Source organism: Salarias fasciatus, chromosome 16 (genome assembly GCF_902148845.1).
Source record: "Salarias fasciatus chromosome 16, fSalaFa1.1, whole genome shotgun sequence".
Taxonomy (NCBI): Eukaryota; Metazoa; Chordata; class Actinopteri; order Blenniiformes; family Blenniidae; genus Salarias; species Salarias fasciatus.
The window spans coordinates 32,206,946-32,228,131 of NC_043760.1; the positions used below are offsets into that span (position 1 = coordinate 32,206,946).

The 21,186-nt window shown below is 45.7% G+C and overlaps 1 protein-coding gene across 1 annotated transcript; it reads left to right on the plus strand.

The window, feature by feature from the left end:
- The first annotated feature begins 5,295 nt into the window (after window positions 1–5,295).
- itga4 (integrin alpha 4) lies at window positions 5,296–20,819 on the plus strand. Its single transcript, XM_030112663.1, has 29 exons — window positions 5,296–5,697; window positions 6,511–6,707; window positions 7,105–7,223; window positions 7,361–7,461; window positions 7,839–7,971; window positions 8,637–8,704; window positions 8,963–9,098; window positions 10,766–10,851; window positions 11,069–11,131; window positions 11,285–11,425; window positions 11,555–11,663; window positions 13,398–13,492; window positions 13,789–13,879; window positions 13,971–14,016; window positions 14,270–14,424; window positions 14,589–14,743; window positions 14,852–15,004; window positions 15,394–15,470; window positions 15,576–15,717; window positions 16,206–16,307; window positions 16,780–16,856; window positions 16,945–17,034; window positions 17,165–17,252; window positions 17,455–17,562; window positions 17,659–17,784; window positions 18,226–18,351; window positions 18,587–18,685; window positions 18,789–18,908; window positions 19,073–20,819. The coding sequence occupies exons 2-29, from the start codon at window positions 6,523–6,525 to the stop codon at window positions 19,172–19,174; spliced, it is 3,093 nt and encodes a 1,030-aa protein (XP_029968523.1). The 5' UTR covers window positions 5,296–5,697; window positions 6,511–6,522; the 3' UTR covers window positions 19,175–20,819.
- Window positions 20,820–21,186: the final 367 nt, after the last annotated feature.

Sequence of the window (21,186 nt, forward strand, 5' to 3'; positions counted from 1 at the left end):
TCCACCCTCCCTCCCCCCGTCTCACCCCACCCCTCTCCAACCCTCCCTGTTTCACTCATACCCCACGCATACCCTCCACACACACACACACACACACACACACACACACACACACACACACACACACACACACACACACTGATCAAAGCTCTCTATCTGCTTCAGATCAGACTGATCTGTGATCAGTTGAGGACACAGCAGGGATCAACTGCCTATCAACACTGATAAAACACACACACACACACACACACACACACACACACACACACACACACACACACACACACACACACACACACACACACACACACACGTGCAGTCTTGTATTTCTATCCTTGTGGGGACCGTCCATTGACTCCCATTCATGTCTAGCCCCTAACCCTGACCCTTACCCTAACCCTAACCCACACCACAACAAAGCCTAACCCTAAAGAAATGTTTTTGCACTTTTACTTTTTTCAGTAACAACAACATGGTCAAGAAAACACTGTTTCTCCTACTTAGGACCAGAAAAAGGTCCCCGCAAGGCACGTCGTTCCACGTTTTGCTATCCTTGTGGGGACATTTGGCCCCGACAAGGATAGAAATACAAGCACACACACACACACACACATACACGCACGCATGCACACAAACACACACAGATCTTATCAAGTAGTCCGTTAAGTCCAGTAACTTGTGATAGCGTTTATTATGTGAGTGAAACATGCAGGGACACACTTAAAATATGTGTTGATTTGTTTTAAAACTTCTTGAGTCAAAAAACAAAACAAAGCATTAATGACAGCTGAATGAGGGGTTTTCATATAAAGTTATTGGCTGACTTGTCTTTCTGTATGACTTGTCATCGCTGAGCTTATTGAACTGCTGCAAAAAAAACTAACCTAAAAATCATTGACGGAATAAAATGAAAACTCAAGCTAAAGTCAACTGAAGTGAGATGAAAATCAACATTACTGGATCTCTAAAGAAGAATCTGAATAACTGACTAGATAAACTGAAGGCTAAATTGAATAATATCTATTTGGCAGAAACTGGTTAAACCAAAATCAAAGACTTTCTTGACTCTACGTGAGGATCTTCAGTGTCACACCTCGTGGCTGTTTGTGTCACTGCTGTCATGACGACGACAACATAAAACAATCTGCCGGCGGCTCTTAAATACAAGCTGCTGCTAACTGAGGATAAACTCTGGCTGCCGTGTTGAGAAAGTTATTTTTCTTGAGGCCGTCGTGACGTGGAGTCACTTCTCTGTGGAAACAGTGACACATCAGTTTCATCAGGAGCCTGCGAAACGTCCACAGCACTGAGACAGAGCGGACACTCGCTCCAAGAATCCTCTTCTTTTAATCAAATGAAGGCCAAGCGATGAAAACCTGCTGACTGAAATGATTCAGTTTGACTGGATGCTTTCGCTTAATTCACAACAAATGTACTGGAAATAACATGTTATGAAGTTGCTGTGGCTTGTTTCGGTTGCTGAGCCGCTGTCTCTCTCTGTCCTGCCTTGGCATTAGCCTGCGATGTTGTAGTGACAGTCACTGTTTCACTGAACTCCTGTTTACTGAAGGAGACATGAAAGAAAGTGACATTAACACTGACAGAGCGTCATCCTCCAGCTACCTGCTAGAAACAAAGCTGAATTTACAAAGTCCCTCTGTTAACAGATCGGCATCCCAGCAAGGCCCAGCAAGGCTCCACACTGCTAAGACACTTTAATTCAATTCAGTTTTGTTTATATATGGCCACTGACAGCAGAGTCACCTCATGATCCAACTATTCCACATGACCAAGAAACAGAGTAACAGGAACTATTTCCTTTTTCATTACATAACAAAGCAACTCACTGCTTTTTATGAATAAAATAAAATATCAATGTATTAATCCAGTGCTAATTTTGAATTACACCAACTGCTTTAGCTTTAGGTGGATGACAACCAATCTATTAGATATTTCTGGTTTCTTCATTAAGAAAGAAGAACTGCGTTTTATTCTTTTCTATTTACATGGCAAGAGTAACAACTGTGAGAGGGAAATGAAAGAGAACAGAGGAAGTATCAGAGCTGCACGCTGTCAGCAAACTCATTTCTGAAATACACAAACAATTACCACACGATAAGAGCGTGACAGATAAACCCCGCCGCTGCTTTCTGAGATTCTCTGCTCGTGGCCGCTGTGCTTTCTCTGGTTTTTCTGTCTTCTTTCCTGGCTGTGCGGCTCGCCCTCGGCCTAGATAGTGAGTTCATCTTTATCTGCGGCTCGTCTTCTTCTTCCCTCTCATCCGCCGCCCGTCTGCTCTGACCTCTGACGTCCTGATTGCAGCCGACCTGAGGTTCACAGCGACCCCGGGCCGGCGGAGCCATCTCACAATCGAAAGGATGACAGGGATTATGTGAATTACTCTCACTGAAACAAACAAATCTAATTCATGTGAACTTTAGAAATATTTTTTTTTTATTTTTACAATTTTCACGAAAAATACAGAAACGTCTCATCCGTCCTCCAGTTCTGGTGAGTGGAACGCATCCTATCCATCACCTGGACGTAAACTGATATGAGTCTGGTGACTCTGCTGAGTGTCAGCTGGTTTTAGGAGACACGACAGGCCGCTGGGCGCTCTGTTCACTCCTGTCCCTGCTGCTGCGGCGGTCATGTGACGGCAGCTGAGACCAGATAAAGGCTTCATGTCGGGCAGGTCAACAGCAGAAGACTCTGCAGCCACACCCCAGGAGCGCCGAAAACAAAGGGCCGCATTCTGTTTTGGAGAGCTCAGTATCTCTACTTTTTGAGAGTTTTGACTGACGTACCCTCACTGGCTGATGATTCCTTTGTGAGTTCATCACAGTTTTTAAAATCATGACTGATGACAATGGGGATGAAATTGGGGTTGAAGTTCTTGGAAAGAGATGATCTCTAAACTCTATGAATGTGAACTTCTTCCTTTTTGGTTCCAGATCAAAGAAGTCAGTGGTATTTTCCATCTTTTCCTCATTCAGTGATCTTTATCAGGCACGTTTGGCGTCTAATTTGTTGCTCCCTGAAGTTTACATGATTCAGCTGACGGCAGTGTTGAATTATGTCAAGAGGAAATTAAAAGAGTCTCTATTGAGTGAGACCGACGTCCAAGACTACTTTAAAACGCCACATTCTGTCTTTGAAGACTGCAAGAGTAAAAATGATCAAATAAACACCCAAAAATGTACAAAGTTACATCTAATACAACAATTACTTGGATTAACTTTGCTAAATTTGCAGTTAACCGATTCTTCTCGGCAAAACGTGACACTTCAGCTTTTAAAACAAACTCTTTCACTATCTTGAAGAGTTCTTTTGTCTGTGTAGTGTTAAACCCTTTGCAGGAGGTATTTTAACAACGCTCTTCTTGCGATGCAGTCTATAAAACACACACGAGGAGGAAAGCTTCAGAGGAAGCTTCCGCGCTGATTCACAGCGACTTTGCTCGTGAGCCTTCACTAAACCGAACGCCTGCTGGAATCAGTGTAGTTAAAGTCATTGTCCCCGGTCAACTTTTCAACTCAACGGCTGCTAAACGGCAGGTTACCATGACAACGCTGCTTCAGGCTCTTCCCACAATTAGCAGTAAAACAAGCAGATCGGGCACCAAACACACTTTAAAGCACAGGCGAGCGTTCAGACGCATTTTGTCTTTGTTCCTGTTGGACAGAATGGATTTCCAGGTGTTCTGAGGGTTAAAAATAACAAACCGTGTGACTTTTTTGAACAACATATGGATGCTGGGAGTGAGTGGGAGGGTGGGAACAGTAGCCGGGCAGATTCCAACATAATAACTGCAGGGTCATTAACAGGAAATACCAACAAACACACTGAGTGACTGTGTGTGTGGACGTGGAGCAGAGTTCCTGTCCCACATCCACTAAAGCAGTCTGCTCTAACTTCAGTCTGCAGCTATTTTCATCAGAAAGGTCAAAAACAGAGCAGTACGAGGTCAGATGCAGATTTTCTACTCTTTTCCCTTCTAAGGAAGGCGCGATGCTCTCAGGGCTTTAAAACTCATTTTTAGCATCGTCCCTGATTTTAATTGTTCACTTCTCAGTAATGTTAAGACTTCATGCACGTTCCCTCTCTCCCGCTCTCCTTCCTGTCCTTTTACTTTATGTAATGATGGCCGGTTGGAGGTCTGGAATGAATCACAGGGTGGTTTGGATTCTTGTGTGACTTTTTTAAGACAAACATCCCTCCTTTAGTCTTCATCTCGACTCGGCGAGCTCCAGTTGGTTGCCGCCTCGGAGATATTCATGCTGCCTGTTTCCCAAGTCCAGATTCACTGAAATAGAAAATTTAAAGTGGCAAATGGAAGAATGTGTTTTCACTAAATGCAGAAATAGACCCAGTGGTATCATGGGTACGGCAGTCACCTTCTGGTTCAATTCCTGATAGAGGGAGGAAGGTCAATCAGTGTGAAAACTGTCCGAGTTTACGGTTCAAGCTTCAATGTTTGCTGTGCTAACTTTGTTGATAGTGATCATCTGAATGTACCCTCCCTCACCTACTCAAGATCCGTTCACTAACTTCTTTTCCAACACCGTAATTGTGGCTTTCGTTAAAGACACAACTGTGTGATCTACAGACATGACAGCGGATGGGTAAGCCAGTTCCTCATGCTCTCTTTCAATCGTTATCAGCATAACAGCATTTTACTGAATATGACCAAGGAGAACGCATTGATCCGGCCCTCTGAACGCCACTGTCCATACAGACCAATTAGTCCACTTTGTTGGAGTTTTGCTGAGTTTGCAGGGTGGTAGAGACGACCCCGCTATGAGGTGAGAGTACGAACCTCCTACCAGTCAGTGTGTCATCCCATATTCAGAGCACCTTTCACTTCTTAACCCTTCATTATCCTGTTTTAACTTTTTCCAAAACCCTAGGACTGAGTAACCCTGCATAAGCTGATAAACTCATCTGCAACGAACAATACTGAGTAACTGAACACACAACTGAATGAATATCTAAAATGAAAAAAAACAAACTGTAAAACTTTTGATTATTTTTCTTTGGTTTCTTCTCAGTATTTGTTCAGTGTCATGGCGTTGAGGCCGTGTCGCTGCTGAACATGTGTGGTTTTTCAGACTGGATAAACTCAGATTAGAGTCACACTGGCTCCATTCACACTGCGGCGATAACTGAAGAGGAAACACCCCAGTCTCTCTCTCTCTCACACACACACACACACACACACGTGCGCGCGCGAGGGGATGAGGAGGAAACACCGTTATTTGACGCGCGCGCGCTCACAGGGAGGGAGGGTCTCCGCGCGCTCGGCTTCTTCTCAGTTTCATTGACTTCAGTTGAAACTCAGCTGAACTTCACTTTTTTTTTAATGTAGTTGTTCTTACCGCTTTAATTGGACTTTTTCTCCGTTTCTCGCTCCGTCCACTTCACGCCGTCCCTCGTGCGTCTCGCGGGCTGTCAGGACGCCGGCGGCTCCTCCTCGTGCGCGGAGCAGCAACAGGAGGGTTCGGCGCTCACCGGGATTCACCGGGAGGGATTCACCGGGGACTTCTCCCACCAGCCGCGGCTCCTCCCGGCTCTCTGCGTCCGGAGCCGGAGCTCCCCTCCTCCGCCGGGACATCCGCAGCGTGACCCGGGATATCTGCTGTCTGACCCGGGACGGCTCCCCGCGGACCGCCGCTGGATGAACGCGGCGTTCGAGAGGTGATGAGGAGGGGGGGAAAAGTTGGTTTGGTTCATTTGTGAAATTATTTCATACTTTGAGTCAATTCATATTGAAGTTTCGAAACTCTTTCTTTTTACTGTAAAGTTTTTTTTTAAGCGTTTCTTCCCCCAAAAACCAAAAAACAGTCTCTTTGGTGTGTCTACTAACACTTTTTTAAAGTTATTAATTACTGAAAGTATTAAAATTTTGCCAACGCGATCCAACATGTGGCTGTGGGAGAAACAACGTGACAGGAAAATAGAACTGAATAAAAATGAAACTGAATTCCTTCAAACTATCTTTTCTATGATGTATGCTGCACTTAAACGACACATGAATAGTTCAAAAAAAGATTTTAAATGTGGAAATCTTTTCAAATCTGTTTTTGAAGGACATGTCAGGATGGTTAATGTGTTTAGTTTTTGCTCAGAGTGAAATTTCATACAAAAACTGCTCATGTCAGTGTAACTTCAAAACGTTACCCATTGCAGGAAGCTTAAAAGTGCATTTATTAATGTTTTAAAAATAACCTGGTCCTCACCAATACAGTATAATCACATCTCTGTGGGACATGTGCATTCTTGTGATCCTGTTAATGACAGTTTCAGCCCCTTGGAAAGACTTTCATGTTGGAAACTTACTTGAATTTCATCTGAAACCAGAGATTTTAATAACCTGATGAGAGTTTCTACCCCAGTCTGTGAGCAATTTTGAATTCACTAATTTGCTTTAGATCCTGGCAGCTTCTTGTGCCTTTTTTTTTTTTTTCATTCATGTAAAAGTCCTTCCAACTTCCTGTGTTTGTCCTGCAGGCTGTCCTCATCATGCACCCTTCGGCTGTGTGCCTGAGTCTGCTCTGCAGCAGCGCGGTCCTGCTCCTGGTCCCCTCTGTGATCAGCCCAGCTGCAGGATACAACCTGGACCAGGACCACAGTCTGGAGTTCAGCGGCCCCTCCTCCTCCATGTTTGGATACTCCGTCCTGTTGCATCGGCATGGAGCTCAAAGCTGGTCTGTACCAACGCCGCTCGTCTGAGACTGATTATTAACTTACTGAACTATATTTTAAACGATAATGATGAATTTATTCAGGCTTAATGGATCAAACACAGTGGACCGCTTCACATTTACAGCTGCAAGGATAACTAAAGAGGGATACATTTAATTATATCAAGGCTTTAAAAGCTTCTTTATTCTTACTCTGTGTGTGTGTGTGTGTGTGTGTGTGTGTGTGTGTGTGTGTGTGTGTGTGTGTGTGTGTGTGTGTGCTCTAATTAGCCAATCCTTGCCAGTGATACAAGCTCTTTGATACTTGACACACAGAGACCATTCAGACATGGGATCAGAGACAGCTCCAGTCTTATGAGACAGCTCCAGTCTTAACTCTCTTCCTCCCTCCCTCTCTCAGGTTGGTAGTTGGAGCTCCAGTTGCAAACTCGTCCACCAGTCCATCAGCTCGGTCTCCAGGAGCCATTTTTCGCTGCGGCATCGCAGCTGATTCAAGCCACTGCCACCACATGCATTCAGGTGTGTTTCTTTTTTTCTGTCAGAGAATTAATAAATGAAATGTGACATGCCAACATTGAATGATCTCCTTCGGACCCGAGGTGAACATGCAGTATTTCACTTTGCTTGTGTGTGTGTGTGTGTGTGTGTGGTTGCAGAGGTGCAGCATTGTGGGAAGACGTGTGAAGCAGAGAGCGATCACCAGTGGCTTGGCGTTAGTCTGTCCAGACAGCCTGGAGACAACGGAGGACACATCCTGGTAATCCATACGCTGTATATACACTCAGTCCTGCTGTGTGTGTGTGTGTGTGTGTCTTCATCCATCCTTCTGATGATAGTGACTGAATGCTAGCAGAAATAATCACTGTAAATCCCCATTTTCTTCACTTTCTCTGAGCGAACGTTGCTCTTTGATCTTTAGTCCCTTGCTGTTTGCACGCAACCGTAAATTCGTTCCAATAGAAGCCATTAAGGGAGACGGTATTAATGTGGGAAGAGACACAGCTTCAGTCTCAGGAACAGGGGTCATGGGAATAACAATGCTATTATTCTGTTACCCTGTCATTTAGCAGTAAGTCATTGTCACGCGTTGTTTACATGTGGCATGCTCTGTGTGGACGTGTCCCATGTGTTCAGGCCTGTGCTCACCGCTGGAAGAACGTCTTCTATTCAAGGAAGGACAGTCAGAACAACAAGCTGCCTAACGGGGTCTGTTATCGCTACGGCAACGACCTGAGACATCCCCAGCCCATCATCCCCTGCTACAGAGGTACATCTGTGCATTATCGTCGCATATTTGAAGCATTGGGTAATGGACATGGATCGGTTTTCTGTTGCTCCGCGTCGAAAGTTCAAGGAAAGGAAGTGTTTTTTTAAAGTTGCTGGGACATTTCAGAGAAAAACCGTGCTTCAAATTCTTAATTCCATCAAACTAATGAGGCATTATAGATGCAACTGTTGATTGACTAGGGGAAGGCAAACGGTGAAAAGAAAACACATTTCTGTTGCACTCTCATTTGCATAATGTGATAATTTTGCAGAATACTGACCACAGTGAGATGGAACAACCTGATGTGGCCTCAGCTCAGGAGCTGACACAGATACTTTTAGATTTAATCGCTGCTGATGAAAACAAATCAAAAGTGCAAAGGTTAACTGTACATCCACTGTAGCCCAGTTCCCCTCCCTGGGATCCGGGACGTGTTTGGACTGCTGGAAAGGTAACACGTACTCCTCAGGGTGAAGTCGGGATTAAGTTCGGGGCAGGGAAAGGGAACAGCAGACCCATTACTATGTCCGTCCATGTCCTCAGAAAGATAGCTGTGCGTGCAGCTATGTGTGTGAGAGTGTGTGAAGCCAGCAGCTGCTCAGCTGCTGGAGGAAAACATTGGATTTGTGTTTGCTCACCTTCACCTCTCCATATGTGTGTAACAGACTACCAGAGGAAGTTTGGGGAGGATTATGGATCATGTCAGGCTGGAATTTCCAACTTCCTGACAGAGGTTAGTAAAACAGCGACAACAATCCTGTCCTCTTTGTTCCTCCTCTGTATTGACTGATCAGTTTAATAAGACACACACACCTGCTTCCTTATTGTTATTCTTCTGAACTTCAAAATTTACAAAAGACATTCTTTCTTTTCAACCTTTGACAGCTCTGCCTTATTTCCCCAAAATCACATCCAATAATATTTTTTTTAAAAAAACAAATGATGGGCCACAGTATGATGGTGAAAGTGTGTTTTCCTCTGTTTTTGTCAGGACCTGATCATCATGGGGGCTCCGGGGACGTCTTACTGGATGGGATCCGTCCTGGTCTACAACACGTCCAGCAGGAGGATGTCGGTTTATCTGGATGACGATGACACTGGAGTTGTCCGATTTGGAAGCTACCTGGGTAAATAACTGTGCTCGTTATTCCTGCGTAACGCTGCTACCTCACTGCGGTTATGGGTTTACTTTGTGATATCACAGCTGGGAATATCACCCTGTTTTCCTAAACGTTCAACGTACAGAGTTCAAATGTGTTGAAGCAATATGACCCCTGCAGGTTCGAGCATCAGTCGCTGCACAAAGAAAAAAAAAAAAAAAGCACAAAAGCTGGTTATGTAAGAGCAGAGAGCGGTCGAAACGTGCCGAGCCAGAAGGTGTGATGTTCTTCTGAAGCTAAAAAAAAACATCAGTCACCATGACATTTGAACAGAAGACACAGTAGAGAAACACTGTCTGAGTGTGCAACACGTTCAGTTTATCTCTGATCAGAAAGTAACTGCCTTCGCTTGATGGCATTCGAAACATGTGGGGAAGTTTGTTTGATGTTTTTAGATTCACAGAAAAACAAACTCAGGTTCATTTCCTGGAAACAGACCCTAACCTCAGGCAGGGCATGTCAAACCATAGCTGCAACCAGAAACCAGATCGTAAACCATTTATGGTCGCGTAGTTTCATCAGAGGAGAAGGTTTCACTTTTCAGATAGTTTGACGTTTTCCCTTTGTGTATTTAGTTTATATCGCTGATGATAGAAGGAGGCAAAGATGCTGATCCGTGAAACTGGGAATTACAGTGTGAAGGAATGTTATTGATGTCTTTTGTTCTTTGGATTGTTTATCTCTTCCTGAGACATTCAGCATCCATGATCAAACTCTCATCAGCTTGGTTTCCTCGTCAAATGACATGGAACATCATGACATGGAACATCAACAGCACCACATGTTTCACAGAACAAGAAAAATTTCGTACAAAAGCATGAAAATGCATGCGTGACACTCTGTTTGAGCTCTGCATATGTTGTGTCAGTGTCAATGTAAAAGGCTGATTGTTCTGTGCAGCAATTCTTTCATCTTAATTTGAGTCACGCCAACACAACCCTATCACAACGCTCTTTTGCGTGTGAAAAGCTGGCATTCACAATCCTATTTCAGGATGTTTTGCTGTAAAGAAACAAAGGTTGTGTTGACTGAAACACATGGATGACATTATTCTGTGAGCACAAACCCGGGATAGCCTCTGACTCTGAGTTTAAGTCTCCAGTGTGGAATAACGATGATAAAAACCATGGAGGTGTCAAAACCCAACGAATGTGTGGCTGTTTTAGCGGTGAAGCTTTTGAAATGCTGTGTGTGTTGTGCAGTGACAGATTCACACACATTTCCTTCCTCTTCCAAAAATTATATAATCTTTTTTTCTTCATTTTAAAATGTGCACCGTTTACTTTCATGCTCTTCCTTCTTCTTTTCCTCCCTGTCTGCCTGGTCAGAGTGTGACTGCAGCTGTGCTGCTGCTGGTTGTTAGTTTTCGGCGCGGGTTGTCTTCTGGTTTCATCAAGGTTTCTCTTTCTGTTATTGTAATATTGAAAACGCTTCAAAACGCCTCAAATTGCTCCAAATGTCGTTCGAGCTGCAGCTCTTTACTTCAGAGTATGAATGAATTGAGGAAATCACATCAAGGAACATTTCATTTATAGGAAAATGATCATACAAAACTTCTGCTAAAACTTTGCACCTAAAACCAAAAAGTTGTGCAGTCTTTGCCCGTCTTACCTGGTGTGACTCTGGTTTTGCAGGTTACTCTGTCGGAGCCGGTCACTTCCTGAGCCCCACCTCTGTGGAGGTGTTGGGTGGAGCTCCACAGTACAACCAGAAGGGAAAGGTAGGCCCTGCCTCGCTGCCTGCACGTCAAACTTCACTCAGTCTGAATACTATCAATGTGTCGTTCTTTTCCTCCTGCTGCAGTGGTGAAAACTTTCACTGATGCTTTATAAAACGTACAAACAAAGAAATCAGGTGTTTCACCTGCCCAGAGGTTCTTCCACGGGCTCTTTGTCGTCCCGGCGGTTGAGTCTGACTCCTGTGACGATGCCTTGCAGGTCTTCATCTTCGTGGTAGATGACACCATGCTGCGGCCCGTCTCGGAAGTTTCTGGAACAGAGGTGAGGAGTCACTCAAAGTTAGCGCCGTTAGTGATCGGTGCATCAGATCGGTGCATCTTCTGCAGGTGATCGTGTGTGTGTGTGTGTGTGTGTGTGTGTGTGTGTGTGTGTGTGTGTGTGTGTGTGTGTGTGTGTGTGTGTGTGTGTGTGTAGCTGGGATCGTACTTCGGCTCCAGCGTGTGTGCGGTGGATCTGAACGCTGACGGTCTGTCTGACCTGCTGGTCGGCGCTCCCATGACGACGGGGACCACCAGAGAGGAGGGGAGAGTCCACGTGTACATCAACCAGGGACAGGTGAGAACACACACACACACAGACACACACACACACACACACACACACACACACAGACAGACTTACAGTGCTTCTCAATAACAACCTGTCATGTTTATCTGTTTCCTCACGAGCTGCTCTGTGTTGCAGGCGAAGCTGCAGGAGGCGGAGTTTCAGCTGACGGGCAGCGACGCCTACGCCGCCCGGTTTGGGGAGACCATCGCTGACCTGGGAGACCTGGACGACGACGGGTACCCCGGTAAAAAAAAACACCGCACTGTATACACCTCTGCTCTGCTCAGCTGCTCTGGCCCGTGGCGCCGCCACAACCCAGACTTGATTCATGAAAAACCTCAACATCCTGCTCCCAGCTGCTGCTGTTACGTTTGGTTCTGTTATGACTGATGTCGGTTTAGAGAATGAATCTGCTGCTCATTCTGATAGTAGGCGTAACAACGGCTGGTTTCTCTGGTTATCACTGGCTTATCTGTGCGTTGGGACATGGGACTTTTTATAATCCGAATAAAGCCTAATTCCGCTCTCAAATGACCATTTACACGCCTGAAAACTATATTCAGACTTAAGTTTACTTCCTAATAGACCAGCGGGTTTATTCTCCTTTGGAAGCGAAATTGTATGCTAATTAGGAGCGACTTCAAAGCTGTAGCATCAAAGTTAATCAAGAAAAAAAGACAAAAGAAAAATGCCGTTTACTTCCGGGAGACGTCAGTACGTCACGGCCGCCCCGTCCAATCAGAACGCTTCGCAGACCCCGGAATCCTTCGTTTTTTTCTATGTAAACACGAAGCTCATGAATAGAATTCTGAATTACTTATTTCAGAATAAACCAGCTGTGAATTAAAACCACCATGCAGCCACGCTCGTTGAGCGGAGGTTTCTGTGCTGCTCTTTAGCTTCCTGTGCAGCTCGTTACACTGCTTCAGCATTTCAGTGGCCACCAAGAACAGGCCAAACAGCAAAACCAATGTAGCGGCTGAGTTTTTGACACGACGCCCTGAGTTATACACACAGACCCCTCACCATCTGCGCGCGTGTGGGGTGGAGTGTGTTATTTAGTTCATTAAATGGTAATGAGAAACTCCGGCTGCGCTGTCAGTGAGCGCGGCCTCTAATCTCAGCGGCGGGATGAGAGGCTGCGTGCGTGGAGCGGCGCGGCGATAAAGTCTCACTGTATGCACTCGTGTCCAAAAAGGCAAAATGTCAGACATTTAAATTGAATGTGAAAAGTCTGTTTAGGGCTCGGTTACGGTTTGGGTTAGAGTTAGGGTTTGGCAGAGGTCGTCAGTGGTTTTTGCAAATCCGTTAGCTGAAGTGAGGGGAACGCGGCAATGTGTGTGTTCCAGTAGGCCACTCTTGAAAAAACATAAACTGTTTGACTTGAGTTAAGACCTCGGCTCCTTCAAAGCAGTCGGGTTAAAAATTAAAGGCCCATGCTGCTGATTTCTCATGTTTCTGTGAAAAAATACCCAAAACAAACAAAAAAACCCACAAACAAAACAAAAAACTTGTGCCACCCTCTAAGGAGACGATAGGCTTGATTTTCTTTTGAGTTCACAGCCTCAGCGGTGTGTGGATTAACCGACACGATTTGGAATATTTTGTCATTTTTCAGGATTGAATCTAATAAATTTGTTAACTCTTTTAGTTTATATATTCTGCAGTGCTGTAGTGCTCAAGCGAGTTTAAGTAAGTATATTAGTTTGTTTTGGTGGTTGAAAATACAACAAAATGAGAATCACCTGTAATTAAAGACTAATGTTTTCTACTGGTTTTAAGCCTGAACCTTTTTTCTAATATAAAGCTCAATATGACTTTATAAACACGTTTCAGGAAGGAAGTCAGTTAGTGGGGTAAAGGTTGAGTTCTGGCAGAATGATCGCAGATGGTGCAATGTGTGTGTGTGTGTGTGTGTGTGTGTGTGTGTGTGTGTGTGTGTGTGTGTGTGTGTGTGTGTGTGTGTGTGTGTGTGTAGATGTGGCTGTTGGAGCCCCACAGGAAGACGATCTGAGAGGAGCCGTTTACATCTACAACGGCAGGAAGGAGGGAATCTCACCAACTCCATCTCAGGTACATTCATTACATAAACAAACATGTTTAGACGAAAATAATTATCATTGCTTGTTTAGGAGGTTTTTACTTTCCGGTGTAAATGTGTGTGTTTAGATCATTTTGTTTTCATAGTGTCCGCTGTGGCAGAAAGCCACGGCCGTTACCCGAACACACTGCGCTCTTTGAGAAGCTGGACGCTGTTTGTGAAAGGGTTAAATGACTGTATTTTGTAAAATGTATTGAGTTACATGCTCCACTGGTGCTGTGATATCCCACCGAGCGTGTGTGTGCGTGCGTGTGTGTGTGTGTTTCAGAGGATTTCTGGCTCCTCCCTGGGTCGTGACTTCAGGATGTTCGGCCAGTCACTGAGCTCCGGCGTCGACATCGACGATAATGGCTACCAGGGTAAAGCCTCTCCTGTCCCATCCTTGCTATCAGCAGCACTGTGCTCTCTGGCCGTGTGTTAGCCCGGGTGTTAACCCCACTGTGTCTGCAGATGTGGCGGTTGGTGCCTTCCTGTCGGACTCGGCCGTGGTCCTCAGGTAAACCGCATGTGAAACGCTCTGTTAGCATGTCCCAGCTGTTTCCCTGAATGCAGGTGAACCTTCATAATCTCGTCTCATATATGTAGTGCTCAGAGGAAGCAGCGTGACTCATTATGTGACTAAAACTTTCCCAGCTGCCTGAAACTCTGCGAAACTATGAGAAAAAGTACTTTCTGAAAGCCGAGTCATGAAGAATGAAATCATCCTGTTCGTGAACACACTGATGTGATTTCTCTGATTATGGCCGCAGGACCCGTCCAGTGATTCAGGTGAAGGCGTCTCTGACGCTGCCTGAGTGGATTGACCAGCGGGTGGCGCTGTGCAAAGAGCACAAGACCCCAACCGTCTGTTTCAACGTGACCGTCTGCTTCAGCGTCAAGTCCAGACAGTTCAAAGGCGCTATAGGTAGAGTGACCTCTGACTGACGGTGGGATGTTCCCAGTTTGACAGGATGTGTTGACCTATGTTGGTCTCATTGGAAATAAATTATGTGTTGCATCAGCAAACTGTCCTGGACAATACGGCTTAGTCAAGTAACATCTTGGATTGTTCCTGTCCTCCTTCCTCAGACCTGCAGTACAATTTGACCTCTGACCTCCTCCATAAGCCGTCCTTCCCCCATCGCTTTTATTTTCACGGCAACGGGTCGTCCAACAGCACACGGGGACGCGTGAGAGCTCGACAGGGCAGCCTCACGTGCACAACGCACGTGGCTTATCAGAGGGTAACACAATGAGATGCATACAGCAAATACCGCGGTTTCATCTGTAAAGGACTGAATCATATGTTGAATTACCTTCAGCGACGCTGATAGTGTTGATCTTTCCTGCAGAAGGACGTGAGGGACATTTTCACTCCAGTACACTTTGAGGTTTCCTACAGTCTCGGAGAGACACACAGACAAAGAGCCTCCTCCAAGACCTTCCCGCCGCTGAGGCCCATCCTGCAGCAGAGCGCCGGACTCCGCAACACCATCGCCAACCAGGTAAACAGGTCACAGCGCTGCCATAACGTGGAAGACATCAGCTGGGAAACAACAGCAGGAATGCGCCTCGCTCCTGCTGATAATGCCATCCTGCAGATCCAGATGTGTTTACAGCTGCAGCGCCTCATCTGCAGCACATTAGCTAACATCCTGCTCCCGTGTGTCCACCCGTATCCCGCCGACTGCTCGAAACACAGCAGACGCGCAGAAAGAACAGCTGCAGCTAGCCGCCGGAGCGCTTGTTACCAATGATCTGTAACTCTGAGTTCATGAGGGGGTCAGAGGTCACAGGGGTTGTTTGTAATACCATCAATGAGGAAGTTACGTCTCTCCGATTCTCATTCATTATCGCCGCTGCCACAAACCTTCTTCCTCTTTCGCTCCGCCAGACGTCGTTCGCCCGTTCCTGCTCTCTGGCGAACTGTTCCACCAACATGCAGCTGTCCACTCAGCTGGTGCTGCCACAGTAAGAACACACACACACACACACACACACACACCAGACCGAGCAGTGTGCCTGTTAGGAGGAACCGGCTCTGACGGCGTTCTGTCTCCTGTGTGTCGTCGTCAGCGAGCAGCAGTACTTCGCTCTGGGCTCTGGAGAGACCATCACCTTGAAGACCTCGCTGCTGAACGCCGGAGACGACGCCTTCCTGCCGCGACTGACGCTGCGATTCCCCAACAACATCCACTACATTAAAGTCCTGCAGAATGTGAGTTCATGATCATGTGAAATCTTTTTTTTTTTTTTTGTCCTAAAGTTACGATTTGTAACGCTTCAGTTCTGGTTACTGCCAGTAACAGAAAATGTCTTTCAACACTGCAGCACATGTACACTATTGGAAAAGAGAGCGAGCAGCTGCCGTGTGGCTATTTGTTTTTGCCTTTTCCTACGTGCCTTTGGGCATTTGTAATCTAATCTCAGGCTGCATGCAGTTTGTGTAGCAGGAGCTTGCTTCCGCAAATAGGAGACGATGTGAGAGTTTTTTCAAACTCGGCTCTTCAGCAGTATTCTGAGCCTGAATGTCCGCAGTGAGGCCGATATTTCATGAATTCCTCATTGTTCTGTGCATTTTCAGAATCCTAAAATAGCAGAGTTTTCCACTGACTAGCATAGCTGTGATGTAAAAAGACAATTATGGAGCATAGATCCCTTCATTAAACCCTCTCATATATACTGTGTGTGTGTTTGTGCGAGCAGCAGGACAACGCCGTCAGCTGTGACGTGACGGAGGAAGTCAACTCTACAACAGTGACCGTGGACTGCGGCGTCACCAGCCTTCTCCTTCCAGCTCGCTCCCAGGTAGAACCCACACAACCGCGCAGCAGAATACCGCATTACGTCCTTGTTCCTCTGTGAAGCTGCACCTCAGTGCAACAGCTGAAGGAAAAACACAACAGAACTGGACGAGAGCATCATCTAGAGACCGAGCGTGTCTTTACATAACAGCCAGCTGCTCTCCGTCCTCATCGCTGGCCGTCTAGCAGTCAGATGTCAAAGTCAGTGAACTTTCAGTTCTCCCGACATTTGCGGTATTTTCTGTGAATCTGTTGTTTTTTTAAAATCGATGTTGTGAAACAGCCTGTTGAAACATCCAATTTCCCCTCAGAAAGGACAAAGCAGCAGTGGAATTTCCTTCAATGTAAAATATGTTAAAATATGAGCGAGGCAGTAAGGAGGGAGGATGTTAAAGTCAGACCGATCCTTCTGCTGCTCGTTGCAGCAAAAATGTAAAGAATCTGAGAGACTTAAAAACCCGGTTTGCTTCTTGCAGCTTAATATCAGCTTCCTCCTGGACGTGAGCCAGAACAGCACGCCTGCTGACGCCTTCATCCACCTCAACACCAGCAGGTAACCACATCCTGCCTCGGGGTTCTGTTGCTTCTTTTGCAGCTGTACGCTAGATTTCCGATCGTGGTCAAATCTGTGTTTTCTTCAGCGATAACTATGAGAGAGACGATTACCTCCACGACAACTCCGTCAGCCTCCTCCTTCCTCTCAAATATGGAGTCAATGTCAACATCCATGGGTAAGTTAGCAGAGATTATAGATTTATTTATCTTATATAATATATTTGAAGCATTATTGCTTGTTCTGACAAAACAGACTTTTAATCTCACGCAGGAGAATAATCTCCAGCTGCCTCTGTCTCTTTCCAGTTTTGTGAGTCCCTCCTCTTTTGTGTTCGGAGACGAAGACACCATCCCAGCTGACTGCTACCCTGAAAAATTCAATTACACATACAAGGTGGGTCCGCTCAGTTCACGTGTTTCTTCAGCTGTTTTTGGGCTTGTCATGGTCACAAGCACGCCGCTGAAACACGGGAATGGAAAACGACATTCAAAATATTCTCATTAATTAAAAAAACCTTACAGCTGTATGTTTTTCACTGCTGTGTGATCGGTCATTTTATCGGTTGAAAGCTGAATTTGCTTCATTGCGCTTGCAGGTGTTGAACTCTGGCCCCAGCAGGTCGGTCAACACTGTGGTGGAGATCGCGCTGCCAAAGATCCTGACGCCGTACAGGCACCGGCTGCTGCAGGTGGTCGACTGGCAGGTACCGGCGTTCACACGCGAGCTATAGGACGTGAACCGGCAGCTGTGGCGGTGAAGTGGAATGTCGTGTTAATGTTAGGATTGTGTGTTTCTGCAGTCGACTCAGGGAGTCTGCTCCATCAGCGACTCCACCGTGTCGGTCATCGAGGACTGCGACGTCCCCCAGGCCTCCTTCATCAAGCAGCTCGTCTTCTTCTTCTCCGCGTCTTCCACCCGCAGAATGGTACACACACACACACACACACACACACACACACACACACACACACACACACACACACACACACACACACACACACACACACACACACAGTAACCATTCATTTGATCCAAGAAGAGGAAACGTCCTCCGATGCCGTTTCACTGACTCTGAGTTGTGTTTCCATGTGACTGAGAAGTTGCTCCATAAATAATTTGTGGTGTTTTGGCCGATTTCCAGTCCTCCGTAGACAAACAGTGATGGCAGTTGTTCACGTTTTACTTAAAGTTTTTTTTTTTTAAATGTGCCAGTATCTCAGGGATTTTCAGTTTGTAGGCTTCGTCGTTCAGTAACTACAGACGTCTCGTTGTGATTTGGTCGATGTGGTGAAAACCGCTCAGAGTCACGGACCAGGAGTGAGACGAAGCGGCGGAGTGATGAACTTCACTCTTCTTCTGCCTTCAGTTCTGCGGCCGCCGTGACGAGCTGTGCGAGCGGCTGCTGTGTCGCCTCGGCAACCTGGAGGCGACGAGAGACGCCACCATCCAGCTGGAGGTCAGCCTGAACCCCGCCGTGCTGCTGCAGGCTCCGGTGAGACACACAGACACACACACACACACACACACACACACACACACACACACACTCACACACACACACACACACGCACACACGCTACATTCTTTAGAGATGAACGGATGGAGTTTAAAAAAAGAATTTTGACTTTTACAGAGGTAGATTAACGGCAGATGTCTGTTTTTGCATCTCTCTCTCTCTCTCTCTCTCTCTCTCTCTGTCTGTCTCTCTCTCTCTGTCTCTCTCTCAGGGTCGTCATGGCGTCATGCGGCTGGAAAGCACGGCGCTGATGTCTTCTCCCACAGCGGATCCACACACCATCCTCATCCAGGACCAGCCCCTCACACAGGTCAGCAGCAGCTCAGTGTTTGTTTCTCTCCTCGTGGGTTCACGGTCAGCTTCACAGCAGCTGCAGGTACGGACTCTTCAACTCGTGTGCTGCTCATTTCCAGGTGTTGGTGGAAGCCGTTTTTACCCAGAAGCCCTCAACAGCGGTGAAGATCTTCATCATCGTGGTCAGTTTGGTTTTGGGACTGATGATCCTCGCTGCGCTCATCTGGTGTTTGTGGAAGGTGAATATTCTTTAAATAAACTCTCTTTGCTCCTCACACACACGATGAAATCTACCCTCAATTGTCTGCCATGCCCATTTTTTTGTAAATACTTGTAAATGTAGTCAAGTTGATAAAGTCCTGTGAACCGCTCCAGTTTATTAAAGCGTGTTTGTGTCCATCAGGCTGGTTTCTTCAAGAGAGACTTCCAGAAGAAGGAGGAGGAGTTCAACAGAGACAGCTGGGATTACGTTCCGAAACTCGATAAAAGAGAGAGCACGTCCTAACCCTGACATTGACCCCTGACCTGAGGGCGGAGTTCACGCCGGAGCCGTGCAGCGGCGCTCGCGAGACGCTGGATGCTGTCGCTCTTTAACGTCACCCCTGTTCCACGCCGCGGGTCTGACGGGGGTTTCAAACTGTTCGGCCTGCTGTGGCCTCAGACTGCTGCAGCAGCGAAGGAGCATCACTGACAAGGGAGGTGGACCTGAAGAGGTCACATCTGGACCAATCACAAGCTCTCCTGGGATGTGACGCCTTCAGCGAGGAGGGTTTCCATTTTGACTCTTTTGGGTTTTTTTTTTTTTTTTTAAGGATGGAACAAACCAAAGAAAGTGACTTTGTGGTTTTCTCAGGGGATGGATACCTGGCCTCTGATTGGCTCATACGTCTGGGAAACCTTTTGATCACACACACACACACACACACACACAGAGGAGAACTCACTGGCTTCTTGGTGCTCGTCTCCCTCGCTGGATGTCATCCAGACAGGAGAGTGACGAAACTCAGCGAAGCTTCTGTTGTCTGACGGTCTGTGAACGCATCTTAAACTGAGCGCCATCGCCACGTTCCTGCTGCTTGCTTTGAGCTTCAGCTCTTAAATGTCCACACAGCAACATTTAAACTTTGTCTAAATCCTCGTGATCGGCTCATTTCAAAAAAGAACAAACGTTCTGTTCAAACTTCAGGGCAACGCAGAGCCAGTTTGGCTTCACGCTGGTCACAGGGTTACTTACATCCTGCCTCAGATTCAGGAAGATATTACGGGAATGATAGTTTTAGTAACAATGCACTTGTAAGATAAAAGAAGAAAACATTTTTTCCTCCATAGACTATAATTTTGTAGTTCTAACTTTACAATAGAAAACATTTCACAAGACAGTTCACACCAGTGGAATGGGAAGGTTTCCAAATCTGAGACATTTAAGGACATACAAACAAAACTTGAATCTTCTGAACTAAGTTTTCATGAATCATGTTTACTGAGTCAGTCAGGTCTTCATGGGATGTAATGTTCTACATATTTATTTACTCTCCCAGAACCAACATCCCAGACAGTCTCGTCAAGTTTTCAACCACTCTCTTTGTGATTTGTATTTTTCTCACCTGCTTAGAAAAAGAAGCTGAGAGAAAAGTCGTTAATTCTTCTTCATCGTCATTCTTTTCCTCCTGAAGTCTGATTTTTAAACAAGAAATGGAATAACAAGTGTGTGTGTTCCATCACCCTCTGAGGAGCAGACATGATGTGCCTTTAACACGACTGTACGTGTTGGAGATTTAACTTCTTGTTTTTAAAGATAGTACTGAAAGATTTCAAGAAGCAGCAGAGTGAAAGTTCATGAAAAGGTTTCACAAAGGAAATGACAGATCGAGCGACCGGGGTGATTCACAGACGACTTCTTGGAACCAGCATTTAAAAATCATAATGAATTATTGGAAGTGTTGGTTTAACTGTATGTGGACGGAAACGGCTGGAGCAGCTGCCGTTCTCCCCTCTGCTCTTTCAGAACAAAAGCACATCACACTGAGACAAGTGTTTCAAATATGTTAATTCATGACGTTGTTGTTGTTGTTTATGTGAAGTGGTTCTGCACTGGAGAGTCTCACTGCTTTATCGACACTTTTCTATTAAAATAAAAAGATTTTCTATTTAAACAACGTACTTGTATTTTTCTCATCAGGGTGAAAACAGATCCGTCGTGTTGTTTGAGGGCTTATTTTACATGTTTAGCTGTTTGAAAACATTCATTAAACAGCGCAACGTTTCAAACTGAGCTGCAGTTAAAAATGCACAAGATAAAACATGATATAAAATAGTTATAAAGGTTGAATTGAAAAATCAGATAAAATGTAAACAATGGTTTTAATAGAAAGCGATTTCAGCATCGTGAGTTTTAAAACTAATAAATCATAAAGCACAGTTAGTTAAAGCTGCTTTGACATCAAAAAGCTGCGGAGCCGCTTTTGCTACTTGGAGTGACGCTCACTCCGACGTCAGCTCTCGCCATCGCTGCGGAGG